Source organism: Macaca thibetana, chromosome 12, assembly GCF_024542745.1.
Source record: "Macaca thibetana thibetana isolate TM-01 chromosome 12, ASM2454274v1, whole genome shotgun sequence".
Classification (NCBI taxonomy): Eukaryota; Metazoa; Chordata; class Mammalia; order Primates; family Cercopithecidae; genus Macaca; species Macaca thibetana.
The window spans coordinates 18,744,895-18,763,954 of NC_065589.1; the positions used below are offsets into that span (position 1 = coordinate 18,744,895).

At 41.6% G+C, this 19,060-nt stretch overlaps 2 protein-coding genes across 3 annotated transcripts in view; both read left to right on the forward strand.

Moving 5' to 3' along the window:
- Positions 1 to 4,235, forward strand: part of WDFY1 (WD repeat and FYVE domain containing 1) — a 69,046-nt gene extending 64,811 nt beyond the window's left edge. The window contains exons 11-12 of the mRNA XM_050752159.1: positions 1,042 to 1,150; positions 3,227 to 4,235. Of these exons, the coding sequence (XP_050608116.1) occupies positions 1,042 to 1,150; positions 3,227 to 3,286 (169 nt within the window). The 3' untranslated portion in view covers positions 3,287 to 4,235. The remainder of the gene's footprint in view (positions 1 to 1,041; positions 1,151 to 3,226) is intronic.
- SCG2 (secretogranin II) overlaps positions 1 to 19,060 on the forward strand; it is a 468,897-nt gene that overhangs the window by 171,915 nt on the left and 277,922 nt on the right. The window lies entirely within an intron of this gene.

Genomic DNA, 19,060 nt, shown 5'->3' on the forward strand with positions numbered 1-19,060 from the left:
AGACCTTTGTTCACACATGCATGTAAATTTACTGGGAAAACTCTAGAGACCAATGTTCTTTCTTTCACAAAAATCTGGCCTAGCAGTCTATTTTTAAATTGCTCTTTGTGTGTAAGACACATCTGTTTGTTTACTCCACTCTGCACTGATTTTTAGGCAAATCTATTAGGACAGAACCACCATTTTCTTTCCTTCCCTTTGAATCATCTTTTAAAGCAGCAGAGGCAAATGTTGGCAGAGGTCCACATTGGAAAGCTAGTGCATCACGACTGGTGTTGGTAAATGAACTAGTGATGGGATTGGGGCACCTGGGCTTTGGGGCAGAGTTGAAGCCGGTGCTGTAAGAGGCACTGCTCCTGTGCATGGCAGAGGTTTCAGGGAAAACTGCAGCTCTCCGATGAATGTTTTGCCCATGCTCTATGATTTTATCCAATGCAGTTCTTCTTTTATATTGAAGATTCTTGTTTTTATATCTAGGAATGTATCAGCCTTTCCAGTTTAAAAAAAGCAAAAACAAAAAAAACCCGGTTATTTTGGGAGTTTTATAAAGCAGTCTTGTGATTTATCATGCTTTCTGTCATCATTAAATTATAAGGTTAGTTTTCAAAACCATAGCCACAATTTTAGGAGCAAATTTTAACACTATAATAAGCATTTGCTTTTTTATTTTGGAGACTGAGTCTTGCTTAACTGGGCTGGAGTGCAGTGGCATAATCTCGGCTCACTGCAGCCTCCACCTCCAGGTTCAAGCGATTCTCCTTGCCTCAGCCTCCTGAATAGCTGGGATCACAGGTGTGTGCCACCACACGGAGCTAATTTTTATATTTTTAGTAGAGATGGGGTTTCACCATGTTGACCAGGCTGGTCTTGAACCCCTGACCTCAAGTGATCCACCCGCCTCGGCCTCCCAAAGTGCTGAGGGTACAGGCATGAACCACTGCACCTGGCCATATTTGCTTATTTTATGTTGCTAAAAAGGCTTACCCCCTTAGCTCTAGGTACAGTCAAGAACATTTTCAGTGATCTCTTTTCTCTTGTTAGTCGGACTTCTCTAGCGACCTTTCATGAAGGAAAACATAACATTTCCCACATGTCCATGGACGTTGCCAGGGGACTGATGGTGACCTGTGGGACCGACCGCATTGTAAAGGTAAGCTGGCTAATTGTCTGTCAGCATCTCAGTTGAGATTGCCCATTATCATGCTGTGAATGTCCAGGAGACAGTCACTCTTTCTGATTGGTAAGCTTTATAAGCAACTGATTGCCAGTTTAAAACCTTGAGTGATAAATTGCTTGCCTGCGAGTTTCCATGCACTCAGTGGTGGTCAATCCCAGTGGCACCTCCCTCTGCAGTGTCTGTCTGGTGGAGTGAGTCTGGCACCCAGTATATCCCCATGGGTGGCGCTCACCTCAGGGTTCTCCCTTGCTGACCTGGGCCCTCACCCCTGACCCATCTCAAGACATTCCTACCCTTGCCATTGTTCCTTTTCATCCTGGGCAGAATGCGTCCTCATTATAAAGAATAACCACACATTTTAAAAATTAAATCCCTGGGTCACTAACACATAAATTGAAATGAAGTGTTTTATACTTAATACCACTCTTTTTTTTTTTGAGATGGGTCTTGCTCTGTTGTCCAGGCTGGAGTGCAGTGGCACAATCACTACTCACTGCAGCCTTCACCTTCCAGGCTCACGCAGTCCTCCCACCTCAGCCTCCCAAAGTAGCTACAACTACAGGTGCCTGCCACAGGCTTAGCTAATGTTGGGGGGATTTTTTGTGGAGATTGGGTCCTACTACGTTGCCCAGGCTGGTCTCAAACTCCTCGGCTCGAGCGATCCTCCCACCTCAGACTCCCAAAGTACTGGGATTGCAGGCATGATCCACCATGCCTGGCCTAAGTACCATTCTTCAGTGGTGAAACTGAGATATTTTATATTCCTGATGGGCTTTTCTAAAAAAAAATTTGAATTTATACTAAAACATTATTATGATGTAATTTTTATGTGTAAAGACACTACCTATATGCTTTACTCACATTTTAGTGGACTACATTGTTTTATCTTTCTAAAAATCTTTTTGTTTGAGACACGGTCTCGCTCTGTCACCCAGGCTGTAGTGTAGGGGTGTGATCTCAGTTCAGTGCAACCTCTGCCTTCTGGGCTCAGGTGATCCTCCCACCTCAGCCTCCTGAGTGGCTGGGACCACAGGCATGTGCCACCACAACAGGCTAATTTCTGTATTTTTTTTTTGCTAGAGACAGGGTTTTGCCATGTTGGCCAGGCTGGTCTCGAACTCCTGGGCTCAAGCGCTACACCCGCCTCGGTCTCCCAAAACGCTGGGATTACAGGCATGAGCCACCGTGCCCAGCCACCTGGCATCTTTCTATAAATCTTTTTTTTTTTTTTTTAATACTTTAAATTCTAGGGTACATGTGCACAACGTGCAGGTTTGTTGCATATGTATACATGTGCCATGTTGGTGTGCTGCACCCATCAACTCGTCAGCACCCATCAACTCGTCATTTACATCAGTTATAACTCCCAATGCCTTCCCTTCCCCCTCCCCCCTCCCCATAATAGGCCCCGGTGTGTGATGTTCCCCTTCCCATGTTCAAGTGATCTTACTGTTCAGTTCCCACCTATGAGTGAGAACATGCGGTGTTTGGTTTTCTGTTCTTGCGAAAGTTTGTTGAGAATGATGGTTTCCAGCTGCACCCATGTCCCTACAAAGGACACAAACTCATCCTTTTTTATGGCTGCATAGTATTCCATGGTGTATATGTGCCACATTTTCTTAATCCAGTCTGTCACTGATGGACATTTGGGTTGATTCCAAGTCTTTGCTATTGTGAATAGTGCCGCAATAAACATACGTGTGCATGTGTCTTTATGGCAGCATGATTTATAATCCTTTGGGTATATACCCAGTAATGGGATGGCTGGGTCATATGGTACATCTAGTTCTAGATCCTTGAGGAATCGCCATACTGTTTTCCACAATGGTTGAACTAGTTTACAATCCCACCAACAGTGTAAAAGTGTTCCTATTTCTTCACATCCTCTCCTCTTTCTATAAATCTTAAGGAGGTGTTATGAAAGAAGGGAATGAGAAAATTCGTTATTTTGACACCTTTTCGGGTTTAACAGTCGTTTGTTTCTCTGTGTTGACTCTTGCCATTAGACCTGGTTATCACTGCTGCCTTTTCCATGTTCCTTCCTTGTAGATCTGGGACATGACGCCTGTGGTGGGCTGCAGTCTGGCAACTGGGTTTTCTCCACACTGATCTGAGAGCTGGGCGACATCCACAGCTAAGAACAGCAGCTCCACCAAATGAAGTCCTTCCCGCGCAGCTCCACAGTGCTGTCTCATGAATGGACAGTAGCCACTTACAAACAAATCAACATTTTTAGAAAGCAAATGTAAAGGTGTGTTTTGAGGCATTTGTGGAACTTACCTATGGGGACTAATATGTGAAAGGTCTATCCGTAGTGGTTCCCTGAAGACTGGAATTACTTCAGTGAAACTTCCCCATGAACAGCGAGCTAATATGTAGTGAAAAAATGAGCTAGCAAATGAGTTTTAGTGGGGACAAAAAGTCAAAAAAGTGAACGCTTAGAACTTTCTCAAAGCAAGTCACAAGTACAGACACTTCACTTAGCCTAGGGGGCCTTCCAGGGCTCTTGTGGCTGTTGTCAAAACAGGAGCTGGGGGAAGGAAGACTTGTTCTCTCTTTCTTGAGGGGTGGCATTAGGAACTTACGAAACCAGAGACCTTTCCCTATGAACTAGCAGTATGTGAATATCCTCTACACTTAGTTACTGATAAACTTCTTAAAGAGATCTGTTATTTTCAGGTAGTGCCGTAATCTGCGCTTCGCATTGGCTTTTTTCAATAGTTTCTCTTCCCAGCCAGTGTGCCACAGGTGAACTTTTGAGGTTGTCATTAAGTAAGTTGTGAAATTTCTCTAATTACCAAGGCAGTCCACATTCTTCCCTTTCCCCCAAATTCCGAGGACAAAACTTTTTTATGGTGCTGTTAACATGGGAGTCACACAAGCCGCCTGACTTTTCCTCGTCGCCGTTAGTAATAAGTGATGGGAAACCCAGCCACCATTGTGATGCGAAATGATCCATCTGTTGCCTGGAACAGCCCAGTCCTCTTAACTGAAACAGCATTCTACTTGTTGTTCCAAGATGAGCCTCTGCAATATTCTGGCAATTTAATATACCCCCCACAAAAGCACTCTACAGCTTTTACACTATTTTGACTTTGAGTTATAACTAGTATTATTCATGTTTTCATTAAAAGAAGTTAGTGACCCAGAGCTGGCACAATAATTCCCAACTCATAAATTGCTTTCCTAAGAACTAGCAAAAGCTGTTGTTCATAAAGGCATTTCTAAAGCTTTTGGGCACTGTGTACCAGCATGAGGAAGAGAAGAAATGAAGAGCCTGTCTTTTAATATTCCAGTATGTGTGTGTGTGATTTTTTCTGACAACAGTACATCATATATCTATTTCTCTAGGGATATGGAAATAAGTGGAGAAGGGCCTACCTTTTTAAAGGACAAATATAAAAATAGATAGCAACAGTATCTTTGCTAATCTTACTAATGGATATTGATTTAAAAAACAAAAAAAAAAACCTCAGTACTGCATCACTGTGTTGGGATCATACCAAGACAATAGGGTCATTCCATATGATAAAACTAAAGGACTAAATCTGTTTTATAATGACGTCTTAGAGGGACTGAAAAGTTTAAGGAGACAATTAAACTAAGATGTCTTAATGGCTGTGTGACACATGTAAGGAAGGGAAAGGGGCTCAGGCGCATCATGTACTGGAATGATCTGCATTCAATGTTGACTTATCTTCAGAAATAAGACTGAAGAGTTTTGTTGTTCCTTAGAGTTTACGTGTTACATCACCTAAAGAGATTTCTTTTAAAAGCTTTCTAGACTATTTGCAAAATGTATATTACTAACATAGTTTGGAAGAAAAATTGAGTAGTGGTAAGTTTTGTTCAAACACAATGTTGAATGTTAAGCTTCCTGTATTAATTTTAGTTCAGTTAATGGTTCAGCCCATACAAAGGTGCTATCCTAGGGATTTTATGAAGTCCTGAAAGGAAAATAGAATATGATCAATTCCTTGCCCTGTGGAAGAGTGCAGAACTGTGGTTTTGTTTTCCTTTGACTTCTGTGAAATGTGACCATTTGACATCTGTGGTAGTTTGAACAGAATATCTCACAGCTGCTGAGTTTACTCCATAGCTTTCAAACCTTTTTTATTTTAAGAAATTCTTGAAAAACCCTATGTTCCATGGGAACATAAAGTTATTATAGTGCCTCCGAAGGGGTTAATATAAATCAAGGAGGAAATGTATATTTAAGGAAGAATTGGAATGATGTATCTGAGAAAAGGCAGATGCTTCTGTACAGCTTGTCCTCCACCAGGGCCTATCGTCGTTTTTCTTTTTAGAGACAAACATGACAGGCTTGTCTTGTCTCTCTCACATGCTAGGTAGCAAATGGGGTGATATTTTTATAGAAGTGGGCAAATATTATTTTCTCAATTTTACTGAGTAGGCACAGAAGAAAAGTACAGATAGGCTGATCGTTATTGCCTTATTTTGACAGCATTTCTCTTAAATGGGTCATTTAAATTAGTTCTTCAAGTAACAGTTTACTGGTTGTTCCATTCCTGAATATGCAGGCTAATTTGTACAGACAGGGATTAAGGAATACAGACTATTAGAGAAGATCCTTATATTTAGATCTAGTACATATGTGATAAGGAAATGCCAATTATTCATTATAAACAAGGTTTAAAATTACTATTTCTTAGTCCAAATGATAGCAATACCCCTATAGCATTAGGTAGAAACAAATTATTCATTACATTGTAAATCTGTTTACCATGTCCTAGCTCTGTCCTGCTACCTAAAGAACATAAAGAAATAATATTGCTCTAGAATGTATCACTTTGTTTTCCCATGAAAGAATTCAGTTTGTTAGTACCTATATTTTTAAACTGGTGAAACTGACCCAAATATGTAATAAATACCATAGTAGCTCAGACCCGAGGAGATATTTTTCTAAAATCAGTTTTCATTAAAGTACTTTCTACTTCCATTATTGGATATGGTATCTCCTAAAATGTAAAAAAACAAAAAACAAAAAAACCCAAACAAACAAACAAAAAAAACTGTTACTCTAATGATAAACCATCTGCTCATCATAAGTATGAGGCTTAACAAATAAGTAATACATGCTATATTTATTCAAGTGTCTATTGCTTAATTGTTAATTGTGAGCAGATTTATTGAATGCCTATTCTGCTTTCTGCAGTTTACAATACAGTAACTCTTGGAGTAAGCTGAAGTTTAATTGTGCAACACATTTGTATTAGAGTACAATTTAAAGTGTTTTTCTCTATAGCCTTTTTTGACGGGGGAAGCAAAGGGTAATGTTAATTAGTACACTTTGTTCTTGTACTAGCTATGTTTCTATAAAATACGGTGCCCTGTGTATCCCAGAGATGCTAGAAAACTTTGTTCTTTGCTCCTATTTGTGGGTTCTTTTTTTGTGGTTTTTTTTTTTTTTTTTTTTTTTTTTTTTTTTCAGAAAATGCACACAATAAAACATTCCTTGCTTGTTCCTATGTTTGCCTAAACCACTTTTGTTGTAGTCGGCCTGGACGTAGGGCAGTAACAGTAGCAACCATTTATTCAGCACCCTCTGTGCTGGGTGCTTTCACTCCATTATCTTACTCAATCCTGGCAACACTTGGGCAAGGCATTATTCCTCCCGTTTTGCAGATGAGAAAACCAAGAGAATTTGTGTTGTTAGGTCTGTCTGTCTGACTTGAAAGCACACGCCTTCTTCCTGCCTCTGGCCTGAATGTGCTAGCATGTCATTTGTGTTTTCTGTAAGGGAGGTAGGTATTACTGTCTCTGCTGCCTGAGGTAGCAGTCAGCATAGTGCAGGATATTTAGGCTCTCTGACTACACAGAGCTATCTGCTGATACCAAGATCAAGCTCTACTTCTCCTCAGCAGCTCACTTTTGTGAGTGAACACGTGTGGTTCAGACCCAGAAGAACTGATACCTCAACTAAACCAATAAGAGATTGATTTAGAAACCAGCAAGGCAGTGAATAGTATGTTTTTCAAAATAGATATGGCTTTCTTTTCTCTCATCATCGAAATATTATCTTACTATAATAAAAAGAAAAGGAGGCCGGGCGCGGTGGCTCATGCTTGTAATGCCAGCAGTTTGGGAGGCCAAGGCGGGTGGATCACGAGGTCAGGAGTTCGAGACCAGCCTGGCCAAGATGGTGAAACCCCATCTCTACTAAAAAATACAAAAAATTAGCCAGGCGTGGTAGCAGGCACCTGTAGTCCCAGCTACTCAGGAGGCTGAGGCAGGAGAATCACTTGAACCCGGGAGGCAGAGGTTGCAGTGAGCTGAGATCGTGCCACTGCACTCTAGCCTGGGCAATGAGAGGGAGACTCCATCTCAATAAAATAATAATAATAATAATAATATAAGAAGAAGAAGAAGAAGAAGAAGAAGAAGAAGAAAAGGAAAAGAAAAAGAACCAAAAAGTATAAAACAAGTTGTTTTAAAAATCATCTCATCCTACCACCTGGAGAAAACACCATTAAGCTTATCCTGTATATCTTTCCAATGTTTTTTTTTAAATGTCTCCATAGATATGTAACACATACTTAGAGATACATTGTTTTAATGGGACCATACTTGTTTTTCCACTTGATACATTATGGATAGTTTGCCCATGTCAGAAAGTAGAGCTCCATGTTAGTATTTTTTATAGCTGCGTGGTTGCAGTAGACATTCGCTCTTGCCATCATCTGGACACATGTTGGGATCCCACGTCTCCAGCTGAGGTCAAGAAAGGCCCTTGTAACTTGCTTTAGCAAATGAAACGTGGGCAGAAGCTCCTTACTGCAGGTGAGAGGCTCTGGTACCATGACACTTTCTTCTGTGCCCCTCATGAAGCGTGTGTTGGTGAAGTGTAATGCTAAGCCATTCTACAGATCACAACCGCTCTAGGACTGCAGTGGACTCTGCATGATCGAGAAATAAGTCATTGTTTTAGCCCACTGAGGTAGGGGTGGGTGGTGTGTGTGTCAGGGATGGGAGAGTGGCTAGGGATTTGTGTGTGTCTTAACTACAGCATAATATTAGCGTGTATAGCAGTATTCCATTGTCCTACTAGGTGGCTAAACTGTCATATATTTTACCAGTCTCATAAAATTAGATTATATATGTTTAGATTATCTTTTTAATTAAAACACTAAATATTTAAAAATTTTTTTAATTTAAAAATATACAAGCTCAGCATGCTTATATGTTTATCGTGCCCACTTTTCCAATCATTTTCTGAGGATAAAGTCTTAAAAAGTGGGAATTGCTAGGTCAGAATATGCATGTTATTAAGTTTTTTATTGTTATTGATATTATCCTCACACTGTTGCCAAGATTTGAATTTGTGTTTTTGGATAGGCAATAAAAAGATATCTCTTAGTGTCTTAATTTCTGGAATGGCAGTTACTTCACAGTGAAAATAATACCACTTTCCCAAGTGGAAAACTGGAAATTCTGAGGCCAAAGTCCAGCCTCCTTTTCTAGTAACCCTGTACTGCAAAGCAATTATTTACTTCCTATATTCTCTAAAGAGCAGTGATTCTTTTTATTTATTTATTTATTTTTTGAGATGGAGTCTCACTCTGTCGCCCAGGCTGGAATGCAGTGGCGTGATCTCAGCTCACTGCAAGCTCCACAAGCAGTGATTCTTAATTGGTGTTTTATAATACCATATTTTCTTTATTTTGAAATTTTAAAAAAAATTTATACTTTAAGTTCTGGGATGCATGTGCAGAACATGCAGGCCTGTTACATAGGTATACTAATGGTGGTTTGCTGCACCCATCAACCCATCATCTACATGAGGTATTCCTCCTAATGCTATCCCTTCCCTAGCCCCCCACTCCCCAACAGGCCCCAGTGTGTGATGTTCCCCTCCCTGTGTCCATGCGTTCTCATTGTTCAACTCCCACTTATGAGTAAGAACATGCGTTGTTTAGTTTTCTGTTCCTGTGTTAGTTTGCTGAGAATGATGGTTTCCAGCTTCATCCATGTCCCTGTAAAGGACATGAGCTCATCCTTTTTTATGGCTGCATAGTATTCCATTGTGTAAATGTCCCACATTTTCTTTATTCAGTCTACCATTGATGAGCATTTTGGTTGGTTCCAAGTCTTTGCTATTGTGCACAGTGCTGCGATAAACATATGTGTGCATGTGGCTTAATTCTTTCTAGAAAGTACATTTTATTTTTTAATTTTTGAGATGAAGTCTGGCTCTGTCACCCAGGCTGGAGAGCAGTGGCATGATCTCGGCTCACTTCAACTTCCGCCTCCTGGATTTAAGCGATTCTCTTGCCTCAGCCTCCTGAGTAGCTGGGACTATAGGCACATGCCACCATGCCTGGCTAATTTTTATATTTTTAGTAGAGACAAAGTTTCACCATGTTGGCCAGGCTGGTCTTGAACTCCTAACCTCAAGTAATCTGCCCGTCTTGGCCTCCCAAAGTGCTGGGATTACAGGCATGAGCCACTACCCCTGGCCTAATTTTTATCAAAAATAGATTAACATTAATGCACAGCAAAGAATGGAGGGGTGCCCCAAAATCGAGCTAATAAATTTGAAAGAACCTGGGACTCAGTCTTCTAGAGTACAGCTGTTAAACCTATGATGCTCTTAAAGGACTTTTACTTAAATCCTCCTTTGTAACAGGGATTATTATCTCTTCCTATAATATTGAGAATAGCCAATAGCTTTGCAGACTCTACTGTGAAAATCCAACACAACTAATAAAAGTTACAAAACAATCACATGATTTTAGTATTTCAAATTTCCAAGTATCATTCCTTTGTTAAATAAATGTGATATTGAGTTTTGGCAAGATAATAGTAAACAACCAGATTTTTTAATAGCTGTAGATTTCTTTGGTTAATTCTGTGATATCAAGATTGTAGGCTTGCATAATTTGTTGAATTCAAAATACCTTAACTCAACCGGGCGCAGTGCTTCACGCCAGTAATCCCAGCACTTTTTAAGGCCGAGGCGGGCAGATCACCTGAGGTCAGGAGTTCAATTCCAGTCTGGCCAACATGTTGAAACCTCGTCTCTACAAAAATACAAAAATCAGCTGGGCATGATGATGGGTTCCTGTAATCCCAGCTACTCAGAATGCTGAGGCGGGAGAATCACTTGAACCCAGGAGGTGGAGGTTGCAGTGAGCTGAGATTGTGCTACTGCACTCCAGCCTGGGCAACAGTGCGAGACTTTGTCTCAAAACAAACAAAAAAACCTTAATTCAGAGAAAGGAAAATTGTTTTTGAACAATTTCACATTTATTTAAATGATTCTTCTAGATCCACCACATGCTTAAACTCTTGTTGTGAGACTCGACCCATGCATGATAATGGCCTATAACCTGCCTTTCTACGCTAGCTTGGAAGCCTCTAGAAGACAGGGGCTGGTCTTTTTATCCTCAGTGTCCATCACACAAGACCTGCTCAGTCCCTGATCTTTAGACCTTTGATTTAGATCTTGTTTTCATTTATTCCAGTTTGGAGAGCAAAACTGGATACGTTTCTTCCCATGCTTTGAAAATGCCACATTAGGCTGAATGTGTGGAAACTTCTGTTGTGCAATTTTCCTCAAGCTGTTGGGGTTAGAGGAACTCATTAAAGAGCAACTTTTGTAATTAGGAACATCTGGTTGAATGAACACACTGTGGTGTTAGGAAGAAAGGGAGAAAAAAAGGAAAACATACAGTCAGGCAGAAATTTTTTCATTTCTGGACTTACCTGTATAAAAACAGTTCTTTGCTCAGGTGATTTGAGGACTTCATTTCTAAGTTATTCATGTACTTTTTTTTTTTCTCGAGACAGAGTCTCACTCTTTTGCTCAGGCTGGAGTGCAGTGGCGCAATCTCAGCTGACTGCCAACTCCGCCTCCTGGGGTCAAACGATTCTCCAGCCTCGGCCTCCCAAGTAGCTGGGATTACAGACATGTGCCACCACGCCTGGCTAGTTTTTATATTTTTAGTAGAGATGGGGTTTCACCATACTGGACAAGCTGGTCTTGAAATCCTGACCTCAAGTGATCCATCCACCTCGGCCTCCCAAAGTGCTAGGATTACAGGTGTGAGCCACCACGCCCGGCCTATTCATGTACTTTCATATTTCTTGTATTGTCAGGTATATATTATCTATTATCTGAGGGAGTCATATCAGCTGTTATCTGTCAAACAAATCTCAAGTTGAAACTGTGTGCCAACAACATAGGTGAGTTTGCAGACATAAACCTTGGCACAGGCCTAATGGCACTACCTTCCAATAGACCCCCCGAAACAGCCACTTCTCACCATTCTGCTGCTACTCCCATGGGGCAGCCCACACTCATCTATTCCAGTAGCCCCCTGGATTAGTCAGGGTTCTCTAGAGGGACAGGACTAATAGGATCGATAAATCTATGAAGGAGAGTTGACTCACACGATCGCAAGGTGAAGTCCCATCATGGGCCGCAATAGGTCTGCAAGCTGAGGAGCCAGGAAACCAGTCCAAGTCCCAAAACCTCAAAAGTAGGGAAGCCGACAGAGCAGCCTTCAGTCTGTTGCTGCAGGCCCGAGAGCCCCTGGCAAATCACTGGTGTAAGTCCAAGAGTTCAAAAGCTGAAGAATTTGGAGTCTGATGTTCGAGGGCAGGAGGCATCTGACACGGGAGAAAGACAGAGGCCAGAAGATTCAGGCAGTCTAGGCCTTTCATGTTCTCTGCACGCTTTTATTCTAGCCTTGCTGGCAGCTGATTAGATGGTGCCCACCCAGACTGAGGGTGGGTCTGCCTCTCCCAGTCCACCAACTCAAAGTTACTCTCGTTTGGCAACACCCTCACACACACACACCCAGGAACAGTACTTTGCATCTTTTAATCAAGTTGACACTCAGTATTAACCATCAGCCGGGCGCGGTGGCTTATGCCTGTAATCCCAGCACTTTGGGAGGCTGAGGTGGGTGGATCACGAGGTCAGGAGTTTGAGACCGGCCAGGCCAACATGGTGAAACCTCGTCTCTACTAAAAATACAAAAATTAGCTGGGTGTGGTGGTATACACCTGTAATCCCAGCTACTTGGGAGGCTGAGGCAGGAGAATCGCTTGAACCTAGGAGGTGGAGGTTGCAGTGAGCCGAGACCGTGCCATTGCACTCTAGCCTGAGTGACAGAGCAAGACTCTGTCTCAAAAAAAAAAAAAAAAAAAAAAAAAAAAAAAAAACTATCACACCCCCTAACCACTCTCCTTGTTCCTGCCCCTGTCACTATCGGCTTGTTCTCAATGCCGCTATCAAAACATGATTCAAATCATGCCATTCCTGTACCAAAAAATAACCTTCACAGCTCCCCTCCCATTCATAGTAGAAGTTCCAGTTCTAAAATGTCCATCGTTCTCTCCCTGGCATCTCCCACTAGTCTCCCTGCTGACTCCTGTCAAGTCACACAGTTCTCTGTGTTATCCTCCCTCTAACTTCTATAAGAACAGGGAATTTGTGCATACAACAACATGAGCACAGTGTCAGGCACGTAGTAGGCACTTAATACATAATGATGCTTGTATATGTATAATTTAGGTGCTCTATGCACAAATGAAAAGGAAATTATGTGGATTTGCTTAGGGAGTGAGCCTGTAGTGAAAGTTTTGAATGGCTGTTCCCCTACCGTGATCATTCCTACCCATCCCATTACACCTGCCAAGCTATTGTCACAATCTCCAAAGGCTGAAAGGAGCATTTAAAGGGAGGTTTAGGAGAGATTATAAAGGATAAATTCATGAGGGATGTGATGAGATTTTTTTTGTCTTTCTAAAACATCAAACTCCAGTTCTGGGGGGTCTGATCATCATTAAGCCTTCTTTAAGACAGCTCCACTTTGCAGCTTATGTTTGTATGTGTGGTGTGCTGGTTTTAAAATATTTCTGCAAATGTCTATTTTTTATTTTTTGAGACAGGGTTTTGCTGTGTCACACAAGCTGGAATGCAGTGGCATGATTATAGCTCACTGCAGCCTCAAATTCCTGAACTCAAGTGATCCTCCTGCATCAGCCTCCTGTTTAGTTGGGACTAGAGGGATATACCACCACACTCAGCTTTAAAAAAAAAAAAAATTGTGGAGACAGGGTCTCACTGTGTTGATCAGGCTGGTGTCAAATGCCTGGCCTCAGCTATTCTACTGCCTCAGCCTCTGAAAGTGTTGGGATTACAGGCATGAGCCACCACACCCAGCTCTGCACATTTTCCTATTTATTTATTTATTTTGAGACGGAGTCTGGCTCTGTTGCCCAGGCTGGAGTACAGTGGCCCGATCTTAGCTCACTGCAAGCTCCGCCTCCCGGGTTCACGCCATTCTCCTGCCTCAACCTCCCAGGTAGCTGGGATTACAGGTGCCCGCCACCACGCCTGGCTAATTTTTATTTTTTGTATTTTTGGTAGAGATGAGGTTTCACCGTGTTAGCTAGGATGGTCTCGATCTCCTGACCTTGTGATCCGCCCGCCTCAGCCTCCCAAGGTGCTGGGATTACAGGTGTGAGCCACTGTGCCCAGCCTAGCTCTGCACATTTTCAGACCTTCCTTCCACTTATTGAGTGGTGGGGTCTGTGTGTCCCTCCCCTTGAATTGGGGCTAATCACTAATAGAATCACTAACAGAATATGACAAAACTGACACTGTGCCATGTCTGAGGCTAGATGAGAGTATGTCATGCAGTTTAGATCTGGCTCTCTGTGGGAAGCCAGCTGCCTGAGAGTGCCAGGCGTTCTGGTTGACAGCTGAGCTGAGTTCCCAGCCGACCACCAGCAGCATCAACTACCAGCCATGTGAGTGTGCCATCTGGACATCCAGCCCCACTGAGCTTGCGGTGCAGTTGCAGATCCAGCCGGCAATGGTTGCAGATTTCATACAACAGCGTGAAAGGCCCCAGGTGACGATAGTCCAGCTGAGCTCTTGAATTCCTGACCCGTAAAATAGTGATCAAAATAAAATGGCTGTTTTAAATCACTAAGTTTTGGAGTGATTTGTTACACAGCGATACTGACCTGAACAATAGGCCCCTGGTCTCTTCATTCCTCGTCTCGGGGGCAGAAGGCAGAGCAGTTTTCCAAGCAGAAAAGGTGATGTGGTTAAGGGACATGCCCAACCTCGTCAGTGTAGAGCCAGGATTCAATTCCAGCCCTTGATGGCTCGCATGGGTGCTTATTCTTTCTGCTAGAGCACTCTAGAAACATTCTTTCTCAACTGGAAGCTTATGTGCTGGCATTCTTAGTGTTTGCTGGTTTTGTGTTTGTTTGTTTGAGTTGGTGCTTCCACTCTGTCACCCAGGCTGCAGTGCAATGGTGCAATAATGGCTCACTGCAGCCTCCAACTCCTGGTCTCAAGTGATCCTCCTGCCTCAGCCTCCCAAGTAGCTGGGACTACAGGCGTGCACCACATGCCCAGCTAATTTTTGTATTTTTTGTAGAGACGTGGCCTCCCTATGTTGCCCAGGCTGGTCCTGAGCTTCTAACTTCAAGTAATCTTCACACCTGGCCTCCCAAAGTGCTGGGATTACAGGTGTGAGCCATGGTGCCCAGCCTGCTTCTTTCTCACATTTTCTGCTGTCTCTATATAAGTCAGAATTAATTGTTGCTTAATGGATGTCACTGCTTTCTGAATTTCCCCTCTCCCATATCAATAGATATTTCAATATCTTTATATCTACAGTCCACTTAATTCATTTACCCATTCAATTTATTCTTGTTGTTTACTGTCTGGCATAGCTTGAACACATTGCTACTTAAAACTGTTAAAGCCAGGTTGCTTTTTGTGCTAACTATAATTTTTAAATTGTAGATAAATAATTTCTAACTGTAAGTATTTAAGTATCTATGGTTTCTAAGTATTGGTATGTAAATGACCAACCTGTAGTTTATTCTTTGTCTGGAATAGCTTGAACACATTGCTACTTAAAACTGTTAAAGCCAGGTTGCTTTTTGTGCTAACTATAATTTTTAAATTGTAGATAAATAATTTCTAACTGTAAGTATTTAAGTATCTATGGTTTCTAAGTATTGGTATGTAAATGACCAACCTGTAGTTTATCGTATTTTTGCTGTGTTGACTTCTGAACCATTATATTTAGTTTTTATATTGTTTACATTTTTACATTTATTTTTACACTAATAGCACCAGATGTTCTGTTAATCAGGAATGCCAGATAAAATATGTTTTTACATCTTGCTAGACTTCTGTTAATATTACATGGACATATTTAATAGAACAAAGATATTGATGAAATGTGGAAATGTGAGCAGCTTAGGCCACATGAATAAATGCCTTTGCCTGCTAACATCTTCAGCCTTTAGCATGTGGGGTGTGGGGTGGGGGAACTAGTCTGAAATACTTGGTTAGATGCCTTTATTGTCTATTGAGAAGAGGAGGCTACAGACATTTCATTATCCCATTGCGGAAAGCCATACCAAATATTTCATTTTAGAAGGGGGAATGTGGGCTGAGTGCCGTGGCTTGTGCTTATAAGAGGCTGGGGAGGGAGGATGGCATGATTCCTGGAGGTCAAGGCTGCGTTGAGCCTAGATCACACCACTGCAGTCCAGCATGGATGACAGAGACCCTGTCTCAAAGAGAGAGAGAGAGAGAGAAAAGAAAGAAAGAAGGAAAAGAAAGAAGGAAAAAATAAATAGAAGAGTGACATTGTCCACTGAGAGCTCTGTGATGAAGACAGCCGGTAACTATAGTACTTCCTTTGGCATGTGGGCTACGTGCAAATTACAGCGGCTTCAGAACACCTCAAGGCTTTTCAACCTTGACTTTTTAGTTTCAATTACAACTTAAATTCAGTGGAATCCTGTTCACCTTCAATCACTCTCTGGTGTCATCAATTGGTGCAAAATTTAAGGAGGTTCTGCCTCTTAGAATCTTGCAAGAGCAGGATTGATACCCCTCAGTCTTGACTCCTTAAATTCTCCACCCTAATGGCCAGGCTTTCCTCACCTTAGTCCCAACCCTGAGTCACATTACCCTGATTTGCTTAGTATTTATCACAGTCTGAAACTACCCTGTTCATTTATTTACTAATGTCAGTAAATTATTTGAGATGGCGTCTCCCTATGTTGCCTAGGCTGGTCTCCAACTCCTGGGCTCAAGGGATCCTCCCACCTTGGTCTCTCAAAGTGCTGGGATAACAGATGTGAGCCACCATGTTCAGCCCATAGTCTTTTATTTTATTTCATTTTGGGATAGAGTCTTGCTCTGTCACCCAGGCTGCAGTGCATTGCACAATCATGGCTTACTGTAGCCTCGACCTCCAGGGCTCAAGGCATCTCCCGACCTCAGCCTCCCAAGGAGTTGGGACTATAGGCATGTGCCACCATGCTTGGTGATTTTGTAATTCTGGCATCCTTCTACATACATTAGCTGCTTTCTGCTGTAAGAAGAACTTTTTCTTTACCTCGTCTGTTTGCTTGTTTATTTATAAATAAATAAATCCATATTGACCTATGAGTTTTAATTTTGCTCAAAAGATTATAATGCTTAATTATTACTATTTATTTTGTTGCTCAAATTGTTCTAAAATTTGCCAGTGGGAGCCCTTTCAGGCTGGCTCCCTTGTCCTCTTGACCTGTCACTTTCATTCTTTGTGTACTTCCTTGCTTTCTAGCACAAGGAGACATTTCAGATTCTTTTGGTACTCTCCTTGTGTCAGCTGTGGTATCTGCCATTTCTTCAAAAAACTGTGGTTCCTTTCATGGTCATTAGAAACCAGATCCAGGTCCTGCGTGTGTTCACTGCTTCTGTGGTGTGCCTACTTCTAGGCCTTCTCAATGGAGAGAGCTTAGGAACTATTAATAGGTGTATATATCTACACACACACAGATAGACTTACACACACGTGTACCTACATACCTGCACACACAGATGTATATTTCTGTACCTCTATTCTGCAGTCTTCATGATAGCTTCAATTCCAATCCAACACTACAGGGCTCACATATCATCCTCCCTTTCTAGATTGATAACTCCCTTCCACGACTGTGAGAAACCTGTCTCCCATTATTCATAATAAATCTGTTTGTTGAATCCTAGAACATACAGAAAATAGCTTCAGATCTCCTAATGCATACCTCCAAGAAGAAGAGGAGGAGGAAGAGGAAGGAAGAGGTGGAGGAAGAGGAGGGGGAAAGACAAGAAGTTGTTTCCTAATTCAAGTTCAATATTTAAGAGTTATTCATCTTGGCCAGGTACAGTGACTCACACCTGTAATCCCAGCACTTTGGGAGGCTGAGGCAGGTGGATCACCTGAGGTCAGGAGTTTGAGACCAGCCTGGCCAACATGGTGAAAGAAAAGGTGGAGGTTCCAGTGAGCAGAGATCGTGCCACTGCACTCCAGCCTGGGTGACAGAGTGAGACTCTGTCTCAAAAAAAGAAAAAGAAAAAAAAAGAAATGTACATTTTAACATAGGGTTATTTCAAATCTTTTTTTTTTTTTTTTTTTTTTTTTTGAGGCAAGGTCTTGCTCTGTAGCCCAAGCTGGAGTGCAGTGGCATGATCTTGGCTCACTGCAACCTCTACCTCCCAGGCTCAAGTGATCCTCCTGCCTCAGCCTCCTGAGTGGCTAGGATTATAGGCATGTGCCACCACACCCAACTAATTCTTTGTATTTTTTGTAGAGACGGGGTTTCGCCATGTTTCCCAGGCTGGTCTTGAACTTCTGAGCTCAAGCAATCCACCTGTCTCGGCCTCCCAAAGTGTGCCACTGTGCTTGGTCCTTCTTCTTTAATTATGATTTAAAAAAAAAACTAAGTCCTAATTATGCAATGATGTAAAATGTGTGCCTGGCATCTGAGAATGTAAGGTATATATCATTCACATGACTCCTTACAAATTTTTTAGAAAAATTTTACATTGTTTTACAAAGACTGAGATTATACTTGTGTGAATTTGAACCATTTAAAACGTTGGTAACGTAATGGATGAAGAGGAAGAAGGAACTTTTATATATTTTTTTAGATTTCAAATCTTCAAAGATAGTTTTTAAAATCTGTCTTTTTTAAAAAAACTAAAATTGTTTTTAATCTAGTGTTTTATATGTTAAAATGTATTAACTAAGGATAGTGCACAATTAGGCACCTAATTGTGTTGAAAATGCAATTGCACATTTAGAAAAATTCTCCCTGGTTTGTGAAGTTGTTTCTGTGCTCTTATAATCATTTCAATTGCTCTTTAATCTCTCTGTTTAAACTGTGTGTCTACATCTTAATGAATCCAGTGGAAGCTTCTAATTAAGTGCATAGTGCTGGATTTATTTACACCAATTGCCTAAGTCTCAAAACCAAGTCACAGCAGGATCCAGGAAAACAGTTACATCTCAGAGAATAAAACACCGTTACAGGATTTATTCCAGTGTTTACACTAGTGTCTAGAAGCCAAATACTGAAAAGAACATAAAAGGAAGTGGGTGTGCTTTGAGTAAGTCTTGAAGCCTACTTAACTTTTTCCCCCCCCATCAAGGGCCTTATTAGAGTTAATTTAATGAACAACAAAAAAACATGATTCGGCTCGCACCTGTAATCCCAGCACTTTGGGAGGCTGAGGTGGGCGGATCATGAGGTCAGGAGATCGAGACCATCCTGGCTAATATGATGAAACCCCGTCTCTACAAAAAAAAAATTAGCCAGGCGTGGTGGCACGCACCTGTAGTCCCAGTTACTCGAGAGGCTGAAGCAGGAGAATCACTTAAACCCAGGAGGTGGAGGTTGCAGTGAGCCAAGATCGCACCACTGCACTCCAGCCTGGGTGACAGAGCAAGACTCTGTCTCAAACAAAACAAAACAAAACAAAACAACAAAAAAACATGATTCAATATATTCTTCGATGCATCTCTGATGAAGCGAAGGAAATTGGTTATTACCCAAAGCCAATTG